The sequence below is a fragment of the Carassius carassius genome, chromosome 17 (genome assembly GCF_963082965.1).
Source record: "Carassius carassius chromosome 17, fCarCar2.1, whole genome shotgun sequence".
Classification (NCBI taxonomy): domain Eukaryota; kingdom Metazoa; phylum Chordata; class Actinopteri; order Cypriniformes; family Cyprinidae; genus Carassius; species Carassius carassius.
The window spans coordinates 27,308,128-27,318,873 of NC_081771.1; the positions used below are offsets into that span (position 1 = coordinate 27,308,128).

At 36.1% G+C, this 10,746-nt stretch overlaps 1 protein-coding gene across 12 annotated transcripts; it reads right to left on the reverse strand.

Annotated features, from left to right (window-relative positions):
- Nucleotides 1-879: 879 nt before the first annotated feature.
- LOC132161464 (cordon-bleu protein-like 1) lies at nucleotides 880-10,430 on the reverse strand. Of its 12 annotated transcripts, none has more exons than XM_059571539.1 (12): nucleotides 10,375-10,430; nucleotides 8,719-8,802; nucleotides 8,365-8,511; nucleotides 8,078-8,276; nucleotides 7,666-7,891; nucleotides 7,083-7,124; nucleotides 6,857-6,963; nucleotides 6,329-6,550; nucleotides 5,338-5,446; nucleotides 3,713-3,854; nucleotides 2,385-3,619; nucleotides 880-1,387 (listed from the first exon to the last, which is right to left on the reverse strand). In XM_059571539.1, the coding sequence occupies exons 3-12, from the start codon at nucleotides 8,454-8,456 to the stop codon at nucleotides 1,380-1,382; spliced, it is 2,382 nt and encodes a 793-aa protein (XP_059427522.1). In that variant the 5' UTR covers nucleotides 8,457-8,511; nucleotides 8,719-8,802; nucleotides 10,375-10,430; the 3' UTR covers nucleotides 880-1,379. The 12 variants fall into 12 exon arrangements, with proteins under 12 accessions (XP_059427522.1, XP_059427526.1, XP_059427524.1 ...); XM_059571543.1 differs by having other exon boundaries at nucleotides 8,365-8,465; nucleotides 10,375-10,397; XM_059571541.1 differs by lacking the exon at nucleotides 10,375-10,430 and adding an exon at nucleotides 10,241-10,362 and having other exon boundaries at nucleotides 8,365-8,467; nucleotides 8,721-8,802.
- Nucleotides 10,431-10,746: the final 316 nt, after the last annotated feature.

Here is a 10,746-nt window from a genome sequence, read left to right on the forward strand (position 1 = left end):
ACAGACAGAAAAGATGTTACTAGCAGAAAGTGGTAGGTATTTAAAAACACACAAAACACTGTGTCGCTGGTTTAAAAGTTCTCCTCTGTGATTTGACTTTATCGTTAAGAAAGTGACAGTTTAAAGGATCCGCAAAGTACGTGAGTTACATCAGGATCAGCGAAGAAAAAAAAAGTGTTTGACGTTTCTGTGATAAAAACACACATGCACAAATACACCGTGCTCAAGCACTTATCACTCTTGGTAAATACTGCCTCCTAGTGATTTTTACGGTTACATTAAATGAGTTTACACCATACAAACCTCACTTGGGTATAACTGTATGATTAAAAAACATATCACAAAGAATGATCAGTCACTGGGAATGTTAAAAGACATAGCTTTCTCCACGTATAGACCTATTATAGACTTGCTGGAACACAAGCCGTATATAAGGATGAGTACAGTATATCATACAGTAGACTATTGGGACATAAGAGCAACAATTACTCAGGATTTCTTACAATTCACAACATTTTACCATAATGGTTGCATGCTTTTTGCCATTTTAAGAAGGAAAAGCACATTAGAATGGAGCTATGATGGACAGCAATATATTCAGTAAATCATTACATTAATAAATTAATGGTGCTTTTAGGATTTATTTATTTATTTTTTTTTTACTAGAGCTATGTTTTTATCAGCTGTTTGGACTTTCACTGACAGCACCCATTCGCTGTAGAGGATCCATTTGTGAGCAAGTGACAATACATTTCTCAAAAATCAGTCATGATGAAAAAAGCAAATTATAAAATTTTGGGTGAACTATTTATTTAGCGCAGCACCACCCACTCTGTCTTTGCCATTATATTTTTCTCAAATCTGAATGACGACACATACTTTGCTTGACATTTGTTTACGAACAAATGTTATTTAAGCTCAAAAATACAAAAGACAACATGCAGAAAACAGTATCCTGGCAAGTTCCTCAGGACTAATTTCTCTGAAAATAAATAAATAAATAAGACCAACTCTGCAATACAAGCTTTCATTAATATATAAAAAAAAATATATATACACACACATATAAATACATGCATGTATCCCACTGAGGCAAAGTTTACTCCTGGCATCATATTGTTCCTGTGAGAGTCAATTAAAAGGCTGGAAAATCCTCCTTTCTGAAAGTCTCAGTGAAATCGGTCAACAAAACAAGAAAATGCAAGTAAAGCTTACAAAATATTCATCATCATCATCCATCCAAAATATACATAGTGCTAAAACACGGAATCAGATAATCTTATAAGAAACAGGTGTCGTTTTAATATAGTGTGTCCTATTCATTCTGATGAAGAACATCTCTTCCTTATTTATGAACACTCCCATATTCAGACTGGACATCAATTACCTGGAAAAAAACAAGACACCATGGTAAGTCTTATCGTTCTGCAAGACTCATCTGCAGCTCTGTATTTCCTGGAACCAGGTTTGAAAGCCAGAGCCAGGTCCATTTTTAGCACATGTCAGTCATTCAGGAAGCCACATGCAGTACATTGTATGGTTGTACACTGAACATACACTTACTCCATCATCAGTGATGGAAGTTACAGATTTTGTTGAGGTGTCATTAGATTGAGTCACTTCAAAAAGTTTTTCATTGACATCCAGTACAATAAATTCATACTCAACCCATGACTTCTAGAATGGGTCAAAGTTTACGTCAAAAACTATAAACGCACACAAAAACATGTCTGAATGAAGATGCCCATTAAAGAAACAAGATACTATGATTGTCAGACATCATTTACATTACAAACTACAAATACATAACTCAGCTGACCCAGACACACCTTGCTCTTGTGACAATGAAGTAACCAACACATCTGGAAGACGTCTATACGTTCTTTTCATCCTGTTATGTTTCCAGTCAGGCAACAAATGATAAACTACGTTACTGTCCCAAATGCTCACTGGCTGCCTTTACTTGCTATACTATTTAAAATATCATTGGCAAAGCTGAATTTTCAGCATTATTACTTCAGTCTCCTGAGTCACATGATCCCTGTGAAATCATTCTAATATGCTGATTTGCTGCTCAAGAAACATTTCATATTATCTCTCTCTCTCTCTCTCTCTTTCTCTCTCTCTCTCTCTCCCTCTCTATAGCTCTTCCATTGTCCTCATTTGTTAAGTCACTTTGGATATATATTATATATAAGTTTGGATTGGTAGTGTATATTTCAGCCCAATAAGCTGTCAAGAAGTTGGTTGACAATGCAATGCAAGGGCATCAATGTAATTTGGCAAATACTCTCTGTAACTGACAAACAAAAATGTTCACCCTCTCATTAATATTAATAACCTTCTATTAATATTTCAGTGATGTCTTCGATCAGTTTACTCACTGTGTGTGTTCCTGGGCAGCTCCTGTCTCCTGGAGCAGTTAGGATCCAGCCCTGGTTTGGAGCGCTTAGCTTTCTGAAAAACAGCCAAGGCGAAAAGAGACACTGTTGTAGGAGGGCAAGGGTCAAAGCTTGAATGCGATTTAGATAAAATGGAGGTTCTATGAAGTTCTGGATTAGAGCTGCAGTTATTGTCAGCACTAGTGGTGCCTGGGTCACTGTTAGTTTGGGTAGAGTGGGATTTCGGTTTGGAGTAGTGCAGATAAGGTGCACATCTGGGCTTTGAGTCCAAGTTCGCATATTGATCAAGGTCTTCATCATACGTCTGCATTTCCTGCTCACACCTGTTTTCTTCATCTTCTTTATTTTCAATATAATTGTCATCCCAGTAGACAGGAGGTGGAGGTGATGGGAAGTCCATTTCTTGCATTGTTGTCTCTTCTTGCATGTTTGTAAATTCTCTTTGAATCCTTCCCCAAACATCTAACTTTTTCAAACCATCATTATACCCACCACCACCTAGAAACTTTCTTCTCCTCTCTTTGTATTCTTCTACCCAATCATTTTCTTCTCCAGTTTCCACCAAAGCATCTTCTTCCATCTCCTCTTGCTTCATAGGGCCTGACTTTGGATCGACTGGTAACATGTCAGCAAGTTTATCAGCTGCTTCTGATTGATAAACCCAATTGCCTTTTAGTTCTAGATTATTCATTTTACTGCTTAAATGTTCTAGATTGCCAAGACCTCTTAGGGGTGATTCTGAACTCTCCAGGTCCATGTCTTCTGGATGAATACATTGGTCCTCTTCATCCTTAAGTTCCAAATTCTCACTCTCTACATCTGTCCAAGCTTGATTCTCTTGCTCCACAGGATGTAGAACCTCTGGTACGGGGTTGCTTTTATCTGAACCCTTGCACCCATTTCTAAAAGGTTCAGTTGGGACTGCTTCCAGAAGCTCTGTAATGGGGTTCTCAAGTGCATCTGGGTCTCCAGGGCACAGCTCTTGTTCGGCTTTAGCAGTGTCAGGTGTCTGTAAGTTAAGCGCCACCTCAAAACATTGCCTGCTCTGCTGACGTCTCTGGGGAACCACGGTAAAGGTGGTCAAACCTTCTCTCTCAGAAGGGTTTCTCAGCAGCTGACAGCCAGAAAGTGCCTTAAGCTCAGCCTCAGGGGTGTGATGCTCAGAAAACAAACCCTTAGAAGAATCTTCTGCTAGCTGGTGCTGGGATATATAAGAACTACAGAGGAAAATGAGAAGAAATCAGTAATCAGCTACTTTAAGAACACAAGAAGTGAACAATGAAGAAATTAATTCAACAAAATGAACATACTTTGCAGAAGATAGCGTTCTCTGTTGGCGTGCCTGCAGAGATTCTGCAAGTTCACTCATAACTTTAGCAATTCCAGGGCAGTAGCCAGCAATGTGAGCCCTGTATTTGTCTGAACTCTTGTCATCCCCTTGAGCATCCTCTACTGAAGCAAAACAAAGTGTTATGATAAAGATGCTGTAGTGTTTTTATGAGCGTGTATTATGTGTAAAACCATCTCATCTGCAACCTCTCACTAATATAGCATCTTGGCAAAACAATCAGCACAGTGTACAGTATGTACTTTCATTTAATTTATTCAAATATGGATCAACATTAGTAAACTTTATTTCAAAAGTGAATGTGGCAAAAAATTCAATTCAATTAATGAAATACATTAAATGACAAGTAATGAAATTCTGTCTGAAGAAAAAGAACCCAAAAGACAAGCACAAAGAATGTTAATACAAATGTAACATTAAAATGGTTCTAACAAAAAGCTAGATCATAATGTTGGATGTGGCTGATGAATACATTTTGGAATTTCTTAAGTTTGAATAATTTGAGACAAATTCTTAAAAGCATTTCTTATGACCCCAACATATACATACATACATTATATATATATATATATATATATATATGAAGAGTTCAGATGCAAAAGCCTCTAAGTGGCATCTGAAATTTTCATCTAAAATTAGGATTTTTATCAGGCTCCTATATTTAGGTTCAGTTATTTCACTTTAATAGCCTGGAAAAGGACCTGCACATTGCCATTAAAGTAAATGACTCAACCTAAGCATAAGAGCCTGATAAAAATCCTAATTTTAGATGAAAATTTCAGATGGCACTTGGAGGCTTTTGCATCTGAACTCTTCATATATATATATATATATATATATATAAAACATTGACATTTCATAATGCTGAACTGCAGTTGTGTAGATAAAAATATCAAAGACTGATGACAACCTTCGTGGGAACTGTGGCTCAAAACTAAGGCACAAATATTGTGATAGTGCTACAAATTTGCCTGACAAACACTGAAATTACTTTACAAAAAAAAAAAGAAAAAAAAAGAAACATACAAACACTACAATGAAACCCATTTGTCGAAGGCATAAATTGACACTGACTGTTATTGACCTGAGTGTGTTACTTCCTCTAGAATACTACATTATTTTTGTACTAACAAGGAGAAAGAGATATCATATTACAGTTTAAAGCAACAGTGACATTAAACAAGGAAACCAATTAAATAACAGAACAAGACACAGAGATCAGCGCAATGTGCTTAAGACATGAAGGCTATGTAAAGACACAGAGGACAAATAGCCCATCACCGATGAAAGCAGGAACAGAGAAACATGCATGGAGGAGAAGAGGAGAAAAGGAGACTGCTGCCTGTTAGGCTCCCCCTCCTGGTAGTATAGTGTAAAACAAGAGCAAATAATTAATCCAACACAAATTGGGAAACAGAAAGATAGTATTCATTCTCACATTTGTTCAAGCTTGATTCTACGCTGAAATTGCATGTACTTGGCATCTAGGAAACCAGCACTTGCATGCAAACAAGTATTAACAAATGCTTAAACATAGAAAACTAAAAGAACACATAAAAAAAAAAAAAAAAAAAAAAAAAAGTTTACCTTTGTTGTCTGAATCGGATGGGGTGGGGCCATCACATGGAGGGGGCGGAGCTCTCCGTTTAGTCCTTTTAAGGGAGGACTCGGTGGAAAAGATACGATTGAGGTGACCCTGAGCAAGGCACAAAGAGGTTATGTTTGGTATAAAATACTAGCTTAATGCATATTGCACAGTTGAAGTGAAACAGTATGCATTATGCAACTTTAAAAAATAATATGCTGTAGTTTTCGCATAATCGCATTACGCTCAACGCTTATTAAATTCATCAAATTATCAGTCGTTTAATTTAATAAGAAATTTTAATTCTGTTTGAAAATGTATGCAGCTGTTATTACAAGCTCACTCGTCAAAGTGGACACCGAGGTTCAAACTGAGCGCATTGCACTGTGGGACACAGTAATTAATTTTGTTTTTGTTCCAATACTACATTTGCAAATCAAGTCAGTATATACAGTATTCCAAGTAAATAAAATTTGAATATTATGGACAATATATATACACATTGCAGAAAATTAACATGCTATTTAAAACATGCCTCAGAACCATACACTTACATACTATTATATTTGAATCATTACACTACCATTTAAACTATAAAACTGGATTCTGATCAGTAGAACGGCACATTCCTGCTTGTCACTGTTGTTGTGGTTTAGTAAAATTTTAGTTCAATTTAATTGAAATAAAGCTGAAATAAAATAAATATTAGATGAAGAATGTGCAATACTAAAATTATTAAAGAATAATAACAATAATAATAAATTAAAGTTTAATAGGAACATATATAAAAAAAAAAAGTTACCCAAGCATGGGAAAGAAAAACACCAAAATAAAAAATGAAAACTGAAAAAATAAACAAAGGCTATTTCAAAATAATCAATAAATACTTATAATAATAATAAAACAACAGTGATACATGCTAATATGAATATTGGATGGCCAAGGGATACAGGTTTGTTTGGACTGGAATGGAGATGCCCACAGAAGTTCCACCTGTTTTCTAGCAGAGTCACTCTCTGATGGGTCGGAAAAGTCTGTGGTGTGAAGCCCACAGGCGACACTCTGGGACGCCATCATAGGAGGCCGTGGAGCGCGTCTCTTCTTTGGCATGTCGGCAGGGACCATGGGTAAGGCTGAGTGACCATTAACACCATTCACCCTGTCCACACGCTGGCCGTTCCGTTCAGGAGAGTTTGGAGCACTGCCAATCACAGCCTGTAGAATAAAAGAAAAAAAAAAAAAAGAAAAGAAATTCACTGATTGTGTTTAAAGGAGTCGAACATTACCGAAAAGGACTATTTTTTCAATATGCAAACTGAATTAATGTCCATAAACATAAGGCAAGATAAACAGATGCAAAGGAAAGCCAAAAGATAAACAGATGCAGAGACAGATGGGTGGACCGTCACAAGTGTTTTACAATGTTACAGTTTGGTTATGAAATTTCCCCTCATTTCCTAAATATGACAACAAGCAGGTTGCACAGATTGCAAAACCAGACAGACTGACGGGTGTACAAACCTGCTCAGTTGTTTTCTTGTTCTTCTTGAATAAACCAAAGAAACCTTTGTTTCCCTTCTCTCTGTGGTTCTTTTCTTTAACTGAGGATTTCTGTTCTTCCTCACCACCTGGACAAACACAAAAGAGCCTCTTAAATCAAACCTTTGAGGACAAACATCAGATATTATATTGCAATTATATTGCAGATATTTTTTGTTACAAAATGCGGTTGTTTGGAGTTTGGTACCTTTATGGGTTGATACAGGATCAGCAGGATTGTTTGGTACCACTTTAAAAAAAAAAATTGTACTTAACTTCAAAAGATTTATATGACTCCATTTATATATGTAAATATACTGTAGGTCAGACAGATGCCTCGTTCAAAAATCAAACATAGGGTCTCATTCACTAACTGTGTGAATTGTTATAAATTTGTGTGTGAAATCTATGTATTAACATTGTGAACAAAAAAAAAACTGCATGGTTCCTCTGCATAAAAACCTAAGAGGTTGTGTAGTAAGCAGAATATGGAGATGGTTTGGGTATGTTTTATGCAAATGAGAATTGCAGTCACTCATCTGTGATACTCCAAACTCATTAACATAATGAGGTTAAAAACAAATTCACATTCCCATGCACATGAAAATGTGCAAATAAAGTGTAAATTTATCACAAATTTATTGAATAATTCATGCAATTGTTATTGAATGAGACCTATACTGTGTACTAAACACACAGTATGTACTGCACATTGTATATCATTTTTAAATTAATGATACAGTATGCAACATTGCCACAATGTCACTACAGTGATTTTTTTCTCCCCTAACCTTTAATGTATTTGGCATACAGCTCCCTGATTCCATAGTCATTGAGTGTTTTGGTGAGATCCAGAGGTTCCTCTGATTGATATGTCCTCAGTAAGATGGTGGCATCAGGGTTGAACTCACACTTCTCACACACTATGGGCATCAGCTCAGCCAGCGGCACTGTAGGATTGACTCGTACTACTGCCTTATGAGACTTCTTGTAGTTAACCAGAAGACGAACTGTTGCCTGTTTTGAGAGAGAGTGGAGTTCATACTTTTAATAACACACTCGTTTTATGCAAAAAAAAGTTCCAAATCCATAGATTAACTGTTTGAAATTTGACAACACACTAAAAATGGAATTTTAAATTGATATGGTAATTAAAGTAAAATTATAAGATATGGATATAATCAAGCTTTCAATAAGACTTACCACAGGAACATGGGGTTTCTTCTTGTTATCACATCCTTTAGTTTGCAGGACAACTTTTTCAAACTCAAGAGAGCCAATCATGGAGTTGGGTTTGAAATTGATGTGGTTTTGATTTGTGGAAATAAGCTTAATGACATGATCCGATGGAACGAGATGGTGTTGAGCACACAGTGTAACCAAAACATCCATAACTGGCTTACTGCAAGTGCACAGACACAAGTCATTTAAATTATGACTGGGTGGTCATTTCAGTGCAAGAATTGGTGAAAATGTGCAATATTGCTCACCTGCCATGCACTGTGGCCGTAGTCTCCTGTCCTCCTGGGAGCAGTACATTCAGAGTGATGTCCCTGTCTATGAGATCTTCTTGGATATCCATGTGTGTGTTCGGTAGGTAGTATGAAGGACAGATGACACTATAGATTTGGGGTGTCCTATTGATGAAGCAGAAAAATTAATTGATGGGTCATTCAAAGAACACCCAATAATTTACCCAAGTAGGAGTGATATGAAAACCCATCCAGATACAGTCACTCATGGATTTGTTTTTCTTGGATGTAGCTCATTGGAATGGAGGCAATTGTGGCATCCACTGTTACACACTCATGGCAGAATGTTTTGTTATTAATCACATCACCAACCTGTGTGAAAATCCTCTCTGTGTCTCAGCTATGGCTGTGCAATTCCCAGATATGTTCCATTGACTGAACTATCAGCGGTGGGTCCTGTTAGACATGGAATCACATTTCACAATTGCTTTAAGCAGTAAAAGCTCATATCCAATGTTCTTTGGAGCAATAACTCTGATGTCTTGGCTTAATATCATCTTAAACAAACTTGGTTAGATGTGCTTTGTTATGTTAATCTTCAACACATCAATTGCCCCCAACCCCCCTACAAACAACAGTTAATTGCAGAATTTAATATTTTTAGTTCTTAATTTTATTATAATGCATTTAACTCTGTCCCACAACTTTCTCACAACCTACAACACAGCAGACAAGTAAATCATTCCTTATTTATACATCACTGCTCAAAACTATTGAGATTTTTTTGGTAATCAATTTATTGAAATTAAAACTTTTTTTCAGCAAGGATGCATTAAACCAAATTGAAAAAATATTAAAGACTGGCTGCTAAAAAGTTCATCTTTTCCATCACAAGAATAAGTTCTATTTAAAAATATATTAAAATAGAAATCATATTTTAAATTGTAATATTTCATAAAAGTTTTACTTTATTTCACATCAAATAAATGCAGTCTTAAAACTTTTTTTAAGGTGGTGTATGTAACAGTAGTGTATATTTTCACATAAATTGTGTTAATTTAACAATCAAACAATCAATATTTGGCGCCAAACTAGATTGCCCAACTTAAAATTTTCAACCTTGTTACTAATACTGCAGTATTTTTCTTTTATTTAATCCAAATCTTTAACTTAAATTAATATTAATTTCACATTAATATTAACATGTTCAATTAATGCTAAAAACGCAATTACACAAATCAAGGTTTTAAGGGCATGTTCTACATTTTTATAAAAGCGTTAATAGTTTTTTACACTGTTTGCTGATATATACCAAAAAAAAATCACGTCCAAATCACTATAAACTCCAAACTGGAGTGAAACAAAATGACTGAATTTAGTTTAATAAATAAATAGCTATTCTGAAACTGACGAAACTTAAAAATAAAGTTGAGCCAACGCCTTTGGGTGTGTATGGTGCTCGTTTGCTGGAGCGTCACGTTTATCATATCTGGGCGTGAGCTCTTTCACGCCTCCCCGCCGCTGATCATCGGTGCAAAGCAGAGAAACTCAGATCAACCCACGCGTATTTCCCACGAGAATAAACTCGACAAACTCATAATAAAACGCCAAACGCACGTGCACCTGGTGCGCATTTACCGACCATGGCCATTCAATGCTCAGTAAGGGCAATCAGAAATACACAGACATTTAACCCATCTGCTAATTGAACTCTTCGTTTGTTCACAAATTGTAATTTTAAGACTTACGATACATTCACAACAATCTTAAAAGGTCAGTTACATCGCAGCAGGATTAACTTAAGTACTATTACTTCTCACCGATGCGCAAGTAAAGTTTTGGACACAATTACGCAATGTTTGGCACCTGTATCGTATTCCAATCCTTACTTTACCTATCTTCAGTCCTCTTTAAGGGGTTATTCCGACAACTGCCGTTTAAAAACAAAAGGAGGACGAAACGAGCAAAGAAACAAGTGAATGTGAAGACAAGCTTTGGTAATCCTCTAGTGTTGTCAGTGCAGCCTACCTTATGGACATGCCCAGTGCTGTGACATCAACAAATCTGTTTCCTGTGTGTGTGTGTGTGTGTGTGTGTGTGTGAGAGAGAGAGAGAGAGAGAGAGAGAGAGAGAGAGAGAGAGAGAGAGAGAGAGAGAGAGAGAGAGAGAAAGAAAGTCATATAACATTCTGTTTTAAGGCTAATGAGTTGACATAACTTTTTTTGGAGATTTTACTCAAAACTACATTTACAAATTATTTGAGGCGCAATATATGAAAGTTAAATGTTTGTTAATAAGTGAATGTGGTTGCTAGTGATGTTTGTCAGTAAATAATGTCTTAAATCGTGAGAGATAATGTGAGAGAAAGATGGTAGTCTATGTGGTCATGAATAAATCAAG

Excerpts from the sequence above, each read along its gene's own strand:
- LOC132161464 (XM_059571533.1), bottom strand. Across the intron at positions 6,964-7,082 it reads TCCTGTATCAACCCATAAAG|GTGGTGAGGAAGAACAGAAA; the intron begins GTACCAAACTCC and ends GTGTTTGTCCAG. Across the intron at positions 5,447-6,328 it reads GTGACTCTGCTAGAAAACAG|GGTCACCTCAATCGTATCTT; the intron begins GTGGAACTTCTG and ends TGCCTTGCTCAG.